Source organism: Berghia stephanieae, chromosome 12 (assembly GCF_034508935.2).
Source record: "Berghia stephanieae isolate SIO BIC M18660-M18661 chromosome 12, UCSD_Bste_1.3, whole genome shotgun sequence".
Taxonomy (NCBI): Eukaryota; Metazoa; Mollusca; class Gastropoda; order Nudibranchia; family Aeolidiidae; genus Berghia; species Berghia stephanieae.
The window spans coordinates 14,686,331-14,701,370 of NC_088371.1; the positions used below are offsets into that span (position 1 = coordinate 14,686,331).

General features: G+C 38.7%; 1 protein-coding gene across 1 annotated transcript in view; it reads left to right on the top strand.

Moving 5' to 3' along the window:
* Nucleotides 1–14,553, top strand: part of LOC144957889 (uncharacterized) — a 62,967-nt gene extending 48,414 nt beyond the window's left edge. The window contains exons 2-4 of the mRNA XM_078889414.1: nucleotides 9,785–9,954; nucleotides 11,371–11,556; nucleotides 13,477–14,553. Coding sequence (XP_078745540.1) covers nucleotides 9,789–9,954; nucleotides 11,371–11,556; nucleotides 13,477–13,487 — 363 coding nt within the window. The 5' untranslated portion in view covers nucleotides 9,785–9,788 and the 3' untranslated portion in view covers nucleotides 13,488–14,553. The remainder of the gene's footprint in view (nucleotides 1–9,784; nucleotides 9,955–11,370; nucleotides 11,557–13,476) is intronic.
* Nucleotides 14,554–15,040: the final 487 nt, after the last annotated feature.

The window sequence follows — 15,040 nt, forward strand, 5'->3', positions numbered from 1 at the left end:
GGGTCTAAAAAAACAAAAAACAAAATAAAACCACACATCCCAACAAAAATATAACATATCTACTTAAATATACACCGGAATATTTTAAGATTTTATACCTCTAACCCAAGTCGTGTATTAGAATTACAGTTTCTCTCTAAATATATAAATCATTTCTTTCTTGAATAATATTTACAACTGTATCATCAACCATAACAATGCCTATGTTAATCTCTCTCTCTCTCTTTCTCTCTCTCTCTCTCTCTCTCTATCTATCTATCTATCTATCTATCCATCTATCTATCTATCTCTATATATATATATATATATCTCTCTCTTTCTTTCTTTCTTTGTCTCTTCTTTCTTACTTCCGCTCTTTCCCTCCCCTTTCCCCCGTCTCTTCTCTTCTCTTTCTCTCTCTCTCTCTCTCTCTCTCTCTCTCTCTCTCTCCCTTTCTCTCTCTCATCTCTCTCTCTTTCTCTCTCTCTCATATCTCTCTTTCTCTTTCTCTCTCTTCTTTCTTACTTTCTCTTTCTTCCTACGTCTCTCTCCCACTCTTTCTCTCTCTGTCTCTCTCTCCCTTCCTCTCTCTCATCTCTCTCTCTTTCTCTCTCTCTCTCTCATATCTCTCTTTCTCTTTCTCTTTCTTCTTTCTTACTTTCTCTTTCTTCCTACGTCTCTCTCCCACTCTCTCTCTCTCTCTCTCTCTCTCTCTCTCCCTTTCTCTCTCTCATCTCTCTCTCTTTCTCTCTCTCTCTCTCTCTCTCTCTCTCTCTCTCTCTCTTTTCCTTCTCTCTTCTCTTCTTTCTCTTTCTCTTTCTTCCTCGTCTCTCTCTCTCTCTCTCTCTCTCTCTCTCTCTCTCTCACACACACACACACACACTTTCTCTGTCTCTGTCTTTCTCTCTCTCACACACACACACACACACACACACACTCATTTAAAGTACTAGTATCTCTCTCCAGGCACAAATAATACAAAACACACTATGATTGATTGATTGATATTTGTGACTCGCCGTCTCAAAACAGTATTATGAGGGGATGAACTAGGTGCTGGAAATTAAATTTCACAACAATCACCAGCTTAATATAACTTAACAACACACCTGAGCTTTTATATAGCGCAAAATCCACTATACGTGTTCAAAGCGCATTACAAAGGGACCCTGAACAGCAGCAACACTTAACATGTAGGACGAGACATGACGCCTGTTAGACAGGTTAATACAGTTTAATGAGAATAACTCATTAACGTGGATGGCCAAAAAAAAACAAAACAATAACAAAGACCTGAACGACGTCATCTTCGTTCTATCTATGATCAATCGATATTAAGGGTAATAAAAGTATCCGTCAAGATGAGAGAAATATATGGCCCATCATCTCAGACTGTTATTAAGTCGGGGTGAACGGCTATGTGGTCTGGTCGTATGACACTCGCTTTCGGATCGGAAGGTCCTGGGTTCGAGCCTCGCTAGGTCGTATAGTTGAGTCCTTGGAAAGAGCTTTTTACTCACTTTCTCTCACCGTACTCAGGTGTGAAATGAGTACCTGGCCGTTAACAGTGTTGTCTCTCTCCGAAAAAAAAAATAATATCGCCTAAGAGGTTCATATCCCGTCCTAAATGTTAAGTGTTGCTGTTGGCCAGGGACCCCTTGTAAAGCGCTTTGAGCACTTTTAGCGGAAGTTGCACAATATAAAAGGTCAATTATGTTTTTGAACCAGATCCCGCTAGATGAATGTAAATTTATATTGATCACAAATATGATGTTTTACTGTCTTAAATTCATTTATATATTTCTAGACATGAAAAAACAGAGTTTTATCCCACTCTCGGGGTCCCGATAGCTCAGTTGGTAAAGCACTCGCTTCACACGCAAAGGGACCGAGATCGATCCCGGGTGCAATCGAGACTTTTTTTGTGATCTCCTGTCCACCCATCAGTGAATGGGTAGCTGAGTCTGTTAGATTTGGCAGAAAGTACTTTGCGATAGACTAGCGTCCTATCCAAGGGATAGCAAGCAATCGTGTCACGCTACAGAAACCGTGATAAACTCCGGCTCCATGTGTCGAATGGCTCTGAAGGACTACTTTATCCCACTCTCAAGAAAAAATCAGTAGATTAATTGTGACGAAAATATAAATTTTGATTTACATATTTATGATTATTAATAGAGCAAAAAGAATGATGATCTCATTGAAAATGTAAAACTACCCATCCGAAGGATGAATGCATATCTTGTGTAACTGATATTCTGGTTTCATACGATAGCATCTTGTTTTCTAGTCTGAATATTATATTATGCTTGCCATCAATAACGATCATCCATCCTCGCTCTTTTACGTCCCGTAATCTCTACGAATATGCCTATAATTCATGTTACTAAAATAGTTAACCTTCTCCTTACACCTAAAGCAAAATCGTCACATTTGTTACGGCACAATATACATTTCTCTTATTCGGAATTATTTTGCACATCACAAACTTTGAAGAATGATCTTTGTTTGATTACTAAGCAGATAAAACTGTTTTGTAAAGAGCTTGTTTGAGTTTTAAAAAATCATGTTTTTTCTGCTGGGTAAGCCTGATATTTTGAGAAATGCTGAAAAGGATCGGAAAAGAGAGAGTTAAGGCACCTTATGATTCAATATGCAACCTATTCATTATTGATCCTATGAAAGACTGGCTATATACACACTTCCAAAGAGCTTGGAATCTGGAGAGTAGAAGGTGTGACGTCAGGACTTCCCTGCCCTATTTACAAGACACACGATAAGAGCTAAGGGCTAATCCACACCGGAGACTGACTCCGACGACCCGGCACTGTCGTCCTCTGTCATCTTCCGGATAAAGACTTAGAACACAGACAAAATACTAAGAATAATGAGATGAGCCGCGAGACCTACCCATACCAAGCACCCGACGTCCGTTTATTATTTTTTTTTTTTTTTTGGTTTTTGTTTTTTTTTTTTTTTTTTTTTTTCGAGCTTGGTATGGGTAGGTCTAGCGGCTCTTCTCATTATTCTTAGTATTTTGTCCGTGCCCGACGTCTTTAACCAGAAGACGGCAGAGGACGACAGTGCCGGGTCGTCGGAGTCAGTCTCCGGTGTGGATTAGCCCTTAGCCCTTATCGTGTGTCTTGTAAATAGGGCAGGGAAGTCCTGACGTCACACCTTCTACTCTCCAGATTCCAAACTCTTTGGAAGTGTGTATGTAGCCAGTCCTTCGGAGGATCAATAATAAATAGGTTGCATATTGGGTTAGCCAGGATGTTGTGAGTATTTTACCTAAGCCGTATTACATCAGTTGCTTACGGGGTTTGTTATGATGAAGTTGGGTGGAATAATCTTAGTAATTCTGACTGTCACACGATAATATAATTATAATTTGTGACCCCTCGTCTCAAAACGGTATTATGTCGGGATGGACCAGATGCTAAAAAGTCAAATTATAGTTAAACTGGTCAAAAATATGAAAAGTTGGTATTTAGCACAGTAAAATATGATATTCCTTCTCCTCTATAAAGCATATAAACGCAACTTAAACATGATGTTTCTGGCTACAAATTCCATTTTCAGCATCTTAATCATCCCTACTTAATACCGATTTGAGACGAGGGGTCACATTTGATTATATTGATATGTCAATGAGCAACTGCCTCATTAGATGATTATTCTTTATGGATTATGGATATCGATAGTATGCACTTGGCTAAGAAGCTCACAACATCGCCATCCGGAAGTTTAACTGGGCAGCACACCAAACTGTGTGTAACCATGAACTTTTATAGTATGATTAGTGAGAATTACTCATAAACGCGGATGGCAAAAAACAATAACAAAGACCCGAGTGACGTCCTCTGCAGTCTTCCGGATAAAGACGTCGGGCACGGACAAAACACTAAGAATAAAGAAAAGAGCCGCTAGACTTACCCATACCAAGCACCCGACGTCCTCAGTCGTTTTATTTTTTTTCGAGCTTGGTATGGGTAGGTCTAGCGGCTCTTCTCTTTATTCTTCGTATTTTGTCCGTGCCCGACGTTTTTATCCGGAAGACGGCAGTGCCGGGTCGTCGGAGTCTGTCTCCGGTGTGAGTTAGCCCTTATTCCATGCGTTTGTTTCTCGCACACAGTTTGTATTTCACTTTTGTTGTTTCTCTCTCTCTCTCTCTCTCTCTCTCTCTCTCTCTCTCTCTCTCTCTCTCTCTCTCTCTCTCTCTCTCTCTCTCTCCCTTATTCTTTCTTTTATTTTTTTTCTTCTTATATTTCTTTTTTTTTCTATTTCCGAGTATTCCTAAGCTATCGATCATTATTGAAAACAGAAATTAGATCTTGATGCGTTTCGATAACCTAATGAATAAAATTATAGAGCGCGTAATATCAATAATTTTATGCCACAGGCTAGTCCTGAGAATGAAATGAATGGGTTTTGCGGCTATGTGGTCTTGTGGAATGACACTCGCCTTCGGATTGGAAGGTCCTGGGTTTGAGTCCCGCTACACTCTGAGCGGTATAATTGAGTCCCTTGGAAAATGCTATTTACTCATATATTATATCACCGTACTCACCGTACTCAGATGTAAAATGGGTACCTGACCGTTAACAGCGTTGTCTCTGTCGAAAAATAATTGTAATATCGCCTAACAGGTGCCATGTCTCGTCCTACATGCTAAGCAAGTGCTGCTGTTGGCTAGATACTCCTTTCCTTGTAAAACCCTTTGAGGAAGTTTAATGGATATCGCGCTCTATATTAAAGATCAAGTTTTTCTTCTTTTTATTTGTTGAATGAATAGGCTATTTGGTCTAGTGGTATGACACTCGCTTTCGGATCTGAAGGTCCTGGGTTCGAGCCTCGCTCGGCGCATAATTTAGTCCTTGGAGAAGGCTCTTTACTCTTGGAATGAGTAGACAATATGGTTCAATATGGTGATACCTAACCTGCCGCATTCATGAAACAAGAGGTTTTTAATCTTTTTTTTAAAACAACTTTGACCAGAAAACTCGTCCTTCAAACATCGATCGATTAAAATGATCCCCACCTTGTCAAAAACTCTCAAACCTGGACTCTCTGAACCCCGTATTTTGAGAGGTTTTGTTGTCTGTCTTTTTTAATTCTTTTTATTTTATTTTTTTTGGTTTTATGTTTTTTTTTTTTTAAATATATTATGTATAGTATTCATTAGTTTTTTTTAATTTTTTCAAGAGCAGGATAATTTTAATCTATCTATATTTGAAAGTCGACGCCGCCTCTTATTTTACTATAGGGACCAGTTCCAAATCCCTGTCACCAATATTGTGTGGCAGTTAACAAGTTACTTTTGCTCCAACGCTGGGTTGGTGGTTGGGGGCGGGAGGGGGGGGGGGGGATGACACTGTTCTCACGGGAGCCTAGAGTTGTATCTCTAATGAAGATGTCAATAATTTTTTTTTCACAAACCTGCTCATCTTGATGGCATTTGGTATATGCTAAATATAGAAATTAACAGGGATGACCTGTTCTCACGGAGCCTGAGTGTATCTCTAATGAAGATGTCAATAATTTTTTTTTCACAAACCTGCTCATCTTGATGGCATTTGTATGCTAAACTGAAATTAACAGGATGACACTGTTCTCACGGAGCCTGAGTGTATCTCTAAGAAGATGTCATATTTTTTTCACAAACCTGCTCATCTGATGGCATTGTATGCTAAATAGAATTACCAGGATGACACTGTTCTCACGGGAGCCTAGAGTTGTATCTCTAATGAAGATGCCATAATTTTTCAAAACCTGCTATTTGATGGCATTTGGTATATGCTAAATATAGAAATTAACCAATAATAATGTCCCTTAACCCTTTCCTTGCCAGCCATTTTCAGAATTTTCCCCATAATTTCACATCCACCCAACACAAAAAATAGTTTTTTCTTACTTAAATAGAAAAGCAACAAATACATTCTATGCAGAATATTGATCAGCAAAATGAACTCTACAACACAGTGTCACGTTTTTTTATATAGCTATAATAAAACAGATTTCTTTAAATTGTGTGATTTACAAAATAAATCTGAATGATAAAAGTGCTGGTTGGATCGTAACGAATGTGACGATTTTCCTATGAATAGGAAGGAGAAGGTTAGTCATCTAGCCCATCCGACATTATAAACAGTTCTGAGGCGGTGGTCACAAATAAGCAACCACTAACGACCTTTCTGTCCTCAAAGAACTAACTGTCAAAAGGACAGAAATACATGGCTATTTATTGTGACCGGCCGGACACATTCTAAACATAAACTCCGTAGAGACTAATGTTTCCGGTGTTAACCCTCTCCTTACCAACTACAGGAAAATCGTCAAATTTGTTACGATACAATGAACATTAACTCACTCAATCCTAACACCGACTATATCCGTAGTTTACCCTGGTTACTTTTACCCCATGCCAATTTATTACATTTTTCTGAGACAAATTATAGGCGTAGTATCAAAGCTAATGTTTTTAGTTAATGATAGTTTAATAAAACTTTCTATGTACATGCTCATTTTTAATGCATTTTATTCCAATTTTGAAAAGCAGAAAAAGTCTCTATGATTGAGTGAGTTAATTATTCATATTTTTTATTTCTTACATCAAAACATTGGAAGAAAAATCTTTGTTTAGTTTATGAAAAAATAAGGTTTTGGAGAACAAAATTATATGTTTCGCACGGTTTTAGGTTCGGGTTTAAAAAAATCAATTTTAGTGTTGGGTAGGTATGACATTTTGGGGAAAATACTGAAAGGGTTGGTAAGGAGAGAGTTAAAGGTTAGCCCAGACAAAACACAGTGACGACAAAAAAAAATATTTTTAAGTGATAAATTTGTCATCTTGGCGATGATTAATTGTCCATTTTAAAATTGAGCATTTTCTAGAATTGTTTTTAAAAATCACTTGAGTTAAAAACTAATGAATATTCCACAAATCTGGTTGATTTCTTATTCTTGTTAATGCGACGTGCACATGAATACAGGTCTGACACCCAAACCCAATTTTTTTTGGGCCAAGTTTAGCATTCTTGTAATGGACAATATTTTGCGTCATTTTTTTTTTAGATTTCCATTATAACAATGAGCCCATAAGGAATTGGGTTATCAGACCTGCAAATAAGTGCAAATCGTGTTAATGGGATGCAGAAGTAGTAACACACTCGTTTTATCCGGTTCAAAACTCCTTGGAAGTGTGTAACGAGTCATCCGGACAATGAATAAGCAACGTATAGATAGTTCGAAGATGACGTCACTCAGGCCTTTGTTATTGTTTTTTGCCATCCGCGTTTATGAATAATGCTCACTGAACTGTATTAACCTGACTATAAACGTTCATGGATACACACAGTTTTGTGTGTTGGTCCGTTATACTTCCGGATGGCAATGTTATGAGCTTCTTTGCCAAGCGAATACTATCTATGATAGAATGCGCTTGGCCCAAGGAGTTCACAACATTGCCATCCGGAGTATACTGACAACACACAAACTCTGTGTAACATGAACTTTTATAGTCTGGTTAATACAGTTTAGTGAGAACAACTCACAAACGCGGATGGCAAACAATAACAAAGCTGAGTGACGTCATCTGCATCTATTATAGGTTACTAGAGATAGTGTGCGCTTGACAAAGAGTCACAACATTGCATCCGGGGGGGGGGGGGTTGTAGCTTTGTAGTTTGTTTTGTTTTGATTTGCTTTTGTTTTATCTTTTTGTTTCTGATGAGTTAGGGGTCAAGTTCAGGTTCAGGTTCCTGCAACCTTCAGCTTTTTATCCGTAGTGGCAAACTCTGAACAAACGCATATTTAAAAAATTTGGTCAGAAAACTCGTCCTTCAAATATCGGTCAATTAAAATAATAAATAAATAAATAAATATAATTCCCTTTATTCATCCCATCAGGGAATTCTTATTTAGGGTCTATTCCAAGGGAAGACTGGAATAACCCTCGCGTCAGCGGTGCGCAGTGCAGCGTCGCAAACTGAGTTAAGGCGAGCGAGGTGACTTTCTCAAGGCCACACACCGCAGCGCGGGTACTCGAACTCGATACCTTTCGGGTCCGAGGCAAAGACCGTACCGCTGCGCGACGCTGCCCCATTAAGATGACCGTCATCAAGCCTGAGACTTCGCGAGTGTGTGTGTGTGTGTATGTGTAGGGGGTGGATTAAGGTGGGCTTCCATGATAAGGGTCATTATAATCGTTTGATATTTGAAGAACGAGTTTTCTGGTCAAAATTTTATATATGTTGTTGTTTTTTTGTTTTTTTTGTTTCAGAGGAAGTCAGTGGTATGTTTTGATAGAACAAAGCTGACGTGACTCAGCTCTTTTTTGTATCAATCAGACTTCAAGGGTTCAAGGCCACACTTAGTTTTGTGTGTTGGTTGGTACGTCATTTCCGGTTGGTGAAAGCTGTAAGCTTTTTGGCTGAGCGCAAAGCATCAATATGCCCATCAGACAGTTGCGCAGAATTGACAATTCAGTGACCTTAGGGTATTGTTTTGATGACCGTGGGGGCGGGTTGTGTTTGTAGTTACTGTCGGATCAATGTCACCAAAGGATATTTCCAGAACAATCTGTTCATTACCAGATATTGTATCATTATTAGCATGAATAAAAAAGAGCTTGGGTCCTGCTTTTTCACCTTGGCCTTGTGAATAAATCAAATCACAATATCATTCAATATTATGTCGTAAGTAAATCACGTGATTTGAGATAGCAGCAGTTGACGTCAATCACCCTGACCTTTTTCGTCGCCTTCAGAACGCCAGCCAGTGGGGTGATACGTTCTCACTTAAAATATTGATGCTATAGGTTTAGGTAAAATACTCGCAACATCCACCAGCCGGATATAACGTACCAACACACAAATCATGTGTGACCTTGAACGATTCTAGTCTGGTTGATATAATTTATGGAGAAGTGATCACTAAAATGGCTGTCTAAACCATAAACAACGAGCTGAGTGACGTCAATTTCATTCCTTCTATCTCAATCAAACCATATCAACTTTTACTATTACACAGTATTGTATAGTTGTGCGTTTCTTCTGGTGGGCAAATACTGTGAGTATTAGGTATTTTACACAGCATTTCCCCAGCCGGATATAAGGTATCAACACACAAACCTGTGTTTTTGGCCTTCACCATTAATAACAGTCTGATTGATACAATATAGTGAAAACTACTCATAAAACTGGCTGACTAAAAACAATAATAAAGAGCTGAGTGAATGTTGTTCTATCTATCGATAGTTCAAAGTTGGCGTCACTCAGGTCTTTGTTATTGTTTTTTGCCATCCGCGTTTATGAGTAATTCTCACTAAACTGTATTAACCAGACTATAAACGTTCATGGCTACACATAGTTTTGTGTGTTGGTCCGTTATACTTCCGGATGGCAATGTTGTGAGATTCTTAGCCACGCGCATACTATCTATACGATTTTTGATCAATATCGGTAATAATATTGACACCAAAGCCTGAGGACCGAGAATAGATAGTTAGTGGCCGGATTGGTGACAATGATCGCGGAAAATTCTGATCCAGAATGTTTGTCCTTGGGTAAGGCTATTTACACACACTGCCTTTGGCTACAAGCAGTGACGGATATCGTAAGTACAAAAAAGAAAGCCTAACATGCGATTTGTACTTTATGAAATGGAAATATGTTCTATGTGGCTTTATCGGGGAATAAATGAAGATTTGTGAAGCGCATTTCGGATATGGTTACTCTGAAGAAATGCGGTATATAAATGTACATAATATTTTTTTTTACGTTTGTTTTGTTCTATCCTTCCACAGTAGAATGCGGTACCCCTCTCAATGGCCCACCATGTCTGTTGTTTTTATGTTCCTCACCATTATGACGTCACTCTTCAGTCCATCCCTGGCCAGTTGTGAGTCAAGGTGCGAGTCTTCCATACCTTTCATCGTCTCCCTCAAAAGGTTATGGTCAGAGAAATATAGCACAGGTAATTTACATAGACCTAATCGGCTGATTAACTTAATTTCCGTTTATTGGCACAAAGAAGAGAGAGAGAGAAGATTAGTATTAATACTAGTAATATTTGATTTCGTTATAGTAGTAGTAGTAGTAGTAGTAGTAGTAGTAGTAGTAGTAGTAGAAGTAGTAAGAGTAGTAGTAGTAGTAGTAGTAGTAGTAGTAGTAGTGGTGGTGGTGGTGGTGGTGGTAGTAGTAGTAGGCAGTATTAGTAGCAGTAGTAGTAGAAGTAGTAAGAGTAGTAGTAGTAGTAGTAGTAGTAGTAGTAGTAGTAGTAGTAGTAGTAGTAGTAGTAGTAAGAGTAGTAGTAGTAGTAGTAGTAGTAGTAGTAGTAGTAGTAGTAGGTGTAGTAGTGTAGTAGTAGTAGTAGTAGTTTGTAGAGTAGTAGTAGTAGTAGTAGTAGTAGTAGTGTAGTAGTAGTAGTAGTGGTAGTGTAGTAGTAGTAGTAGTATGTGTAGTAGTAGTAGTAGCAGTAGTAGTAGAGTAGTAGAGTAGTAGCAGTAGTAGTAGTTGTAGTAGTAGTAGTAGTAGTAGTAGTAGTAGTAGTAGTAGTAGTAGTAGTAGTAGTAGTAGTGGTGGTGGTGGTGGTGGTGGTGGTGGTGGTAGTTGTGTTGGAAAGACCCAAAACCCCTTTTATTAGTATTATCTCAAAAGAACTTACAGAAATATTATATGGACCATGTCTCTTGAGCGACTCGCAGTTAAGGCAGTTTCGTGCTGCTATCTGATCTAGTGGTATGACACTCGCCTTCAGACCGGATGGTCCTGAGTTCGAGTCCTCTCTGAGCGGTGCATAGATGATTCTTTGGAGAAGGCTCATTACTCAAACCTTTTCAACGCACTCAGGTGTGAAATGAGTACCTGGCAGTTAACGGCTTTGTGTCTCTGTTTGAAAAATTATAATATCGCATAACAGGCGTCAGTCATGTCTCTTGCTATATGTTAAGTGTTGCTGTTGGCTAGGGGCCCCTAGTAAAGCGAATTGAGCCAATTTAGAGAATATTGTGCGGCTATGTGGTCTAGTGGTATGACACTCGTTTTCAGATCGGAAGGTCCTGGGTTTCGAGCATCGCGCTCGGCGCATAGTCGAGTCCTTGGAAAAAGGCTCTTTACTCACATTATCTCACCATACGCAGGTGTAAAATGAGTACCTGGCCGTTAACAGCGTTGTCTATGTCCGAAAAATTGTAATATCGCCTAACAGGCGTTATGTCCCGTTATGTTAAATGTTGCTGTTGACCAGGGACCCCTTGTAAAGCGCTTTGAGCACGTTTAGTGGATATTGCGCTATGTAAAAGCTCAATTAATTATTATCATATTGCGCTATATACATGCTCTATTTTCTTTTCCTGACAGCCCTCTTTTTTTATATTCTACTTTTATCCAGCTCACACATGGGAACGGTTCCTTCTTATCATTGCCAATACAAGAAATCCCGCAGCCACCGACTTGAGGGCCCAGTTATTGCGGGCCGTGGGCCGATTCCAAGATTGTGTCATTGCATGTGAGCACCAGTTTAGTAAACGGAGTGAAAAACAAAACACGAAAAAAAGGACGACATTTAAATTTCTGTGTAAGTTAATGGACGTTTTAATTATAGATATTATATAATAGGTATACGATTCTTACATTCTTGATTTTTGTAATACGCTTCAACAGTCGTAACGTCACTTCCATCGTAATGACGCATGGTAACAGTAACTGGCTCTAAACTATCGGAACAATGACGGACACCCTTATGAAATATTTCTCCGACAAGGATAAAAGCGTATCCAGAGGGAAAAAAAACATAAATCTGGTCATGTTTTGACTTTTACACATTCTGATCACAAGACATATGAAAAATTCTAGCCAGCATGAAGAATAAAAAGTACAGATTTTCTTTGTTTAGGACCACGATGGGCGCCGTTGCTGGGCGACGTGACATCAGACTATTGAATCCAATTCCGGACGTAGTCCCAACCACTGCACGAGCTTGCCTAGTGCACGTTGGGAACAAAGTTCGAATTCCAAAACGCAAGAGTGTAAGAAATCATTTATTCTACCCCTCAATCAATTCCTATTTCGTCATATCTTAATTAATAAAAGACATCTTCAAAAAACATTTAAATGATACATCTTTTTAGAGAATCTGATTTTTAGCGAAATTTAACCATTTACATTCTGACGTCACAAATCATTATTGTCAACATGATATCATTACGCGCTACTATTTAGGGAGAGGGTCAGGTACTCATTTTACGATTAGAGAATGTGAGGATTCAACTTTGCGCCACTAAGAGCAGGACTCGAACCCATGGTCCTTTCAGTCCGATAGCAAGGGCCATACCAAAAGTCTACAAGATCACATAGCCGAATATAATTGCTTAAACGGACTAAAACTAAAATTTTACATTTGGTGTCTCGATAGCTCAGTTGGTAGAGCACTCGTTCCACGCGCAAAGAGACCGAGATCGATCGCTGGTGCAGTCGAGATTTTTTTTCTGAACCCCCCCCCTCCCCCTGTCCACCCAGCAGTAAATGGGTAGCTGGGTCTGTTATATTTTGGCGGAAAGTACTTTGCGATAGACTAGCGTCCTATCCAAAAGATAGCAAGCAATTGTTATTGTCCGTTTCACGCTATAGGAACCGGGATAAACTCCGGCTCCATGGACCGAATGGCTCTAAAGGACTACTTTTTTATTTCAAAATCCCTTTTTGTTTTGACATCTGGTCAACCCAAAAATGATAAATTTATAAGAGGATTGGTCACACACGAAAATAAATATTTACTTCTCTCTTTAAGCTTTCGTTTTTTTTTAATGATTTAACTTTATATCGCGAAATATCCACTAAAAAACAAAAGATATGAACAGTTATATAGCACAATTTCAAGGATTTGCCATGCTCATGCGCTTCGCAATGTTTTATTTATTCCCCCAGCAGGCCATTTGGAATTATGGTTCCATTTCATACAGTACCAGTCTCCGTTTGAACAAAACTCTTACAATATTCCGTCATTGCCTAAAGCCAGGTACTCATTCACACCCGATTCGTGTGGGGTAATGTGTGTAAAGTTCTTACACAATTCGGACATAACGTCTCACCAGCTATTACCCATCCGGCCACTGACCACGCTTGACATCGCCTGACTTAAGTGACAAGAAAAGTCACCGTACAAACGAGCCACCGAGTCATAAGATAACAATAATAATATGTTGATAGATAATGGTAGTAATGAGTACTTATCGTCATCATCGACATAAGACCGGAAACCAAAGACCCACTCAACGTAAACAAGACAAAAAACCACCCGCGTCAAACACAATAAATACTTATATGGCAAATGATTTCGAGAACAATGACACACGAATATTAATCTCCACGTGATCGCTTCTATCTCCACCCTCACAAAATCAACAATACAAAAAGAAAAGAACCAAAACAAAACAAAAACAACAAAACCCCACTCAAACTCCTTGTTGACAGGTCTCTCATATTTTCTCTTCCACAGGGGTCCAGTGAAGAAATCACACTACTTGTTATTCCTAAGTTTTCTGAACCACCAATTGCTTGTTATCATTTTTTGAAGTGACTGTGAGAGGAGTTGTGAAGATGTGACGCGAGGATGCTGAATAGATGAATGAATAGTTTGATAGAATAATAGACGTCCAGTCATGTAATAGAAAATACAGAGGATCGTCTTCCTTTGGTCGTTTCTACCTTTCTCCCTTCCTTCCGTCCTTCCTTCCTTCCTATCCTTTCTTCATTCTTTCCTTCTTTCTATTTTTCCTTCCGTCATGCTGCATTTTACAAGCTTCACCAAACTCACCGATACACGAGTAGCTACCCCAAACAATTGTCCCGTCGAAGATGAGGGAATTCAAACAAAGCCTAGGAACTTGATAGAGAGTCGAGAGAGAGGACTACTTTTTTCTATTGTTAAACACTTCATACGGAGAATACGATGGTGCTTTTGGTGGTCATTAGAACAATGAAATCGTGAAACCTGACAAATTTCAACGCCTTTTCTTTGAACAAGCCGCCACAAGAAGATCTGGACATTATAAGAAACAGGCTGACACGTTAAACCTATTAAAACAGGAAGATTCAATGCTTATAATGCTGTTACGGACTAAACATTTATTTCCCATTAATTTTGGTCGTAAATCTATAAAAGACTTCATATACTATCGATATTGAGAGGGTAAAATGACCTCGTCTATGTGAAAATGTCATTGTTTTAATGTATTGGGTCTATGTTTGACAAGGAGTTGTGAAACATTTTGTTATTTGAAGACCTGCCCACATCAACGAACATTTATTAGAACTACTGATTTTAGCTCTAGAATATAGAAGCTACTAATATTCAATAATGTCAAAAATGAAAATATGGGCCAAAATCATATAGATAGAATGAAGTTGACGTCACTCGGGTCTTTGTTATTAGTATGTGTTTATATAGTCATTCATTTATTTGGTTGTATGTTTATACATTTATTGATTTCTTTGTTTATGACCCACTGTGTCAAACGGTATTTCATCGGGTCCAAACAAAACCCTTAAAAGTGAATACAGAGTTAAAATGATAAGAAATACGAACTTTGAATTTTCTGTATGTGTGTGTGGGGGGTGGCGGGGGGGGGGGAGGGGGAGGCTCTTCTTGTTCAGCTTAGGTTAATAATGTATCTATGGTTTATTTTGTTTGTTTATTTTTGTTGTTGTGGTTGTTTCTTTTAGGGGAAGAGGGGTGGGGGGTTGGTTGTTGTTTTTGTTTGTTTTTGGTGTGATTTTTTGTTGTTGCTGTTATTGTTGTCATGTTGGCAATGTATTTACTCTCCACAATACCGTGTAGAAATCAACTCCAAGTTGCCTAGTTTTGTCCATACTTTCAATTTCAATCATCTGATAAACAATGACATCATTTAACGCTCTCCTCACCAAACATAGGAAAATCATCACATTCGTTACGAACCGACAGTTTTCTCTTTCTGATTTCTCTTGTACATCACAAAATGTAAAGAAATGCTTTGATTACAGCTATAAATACTTAACACTGTGTTGTAGAGCTCATTTTG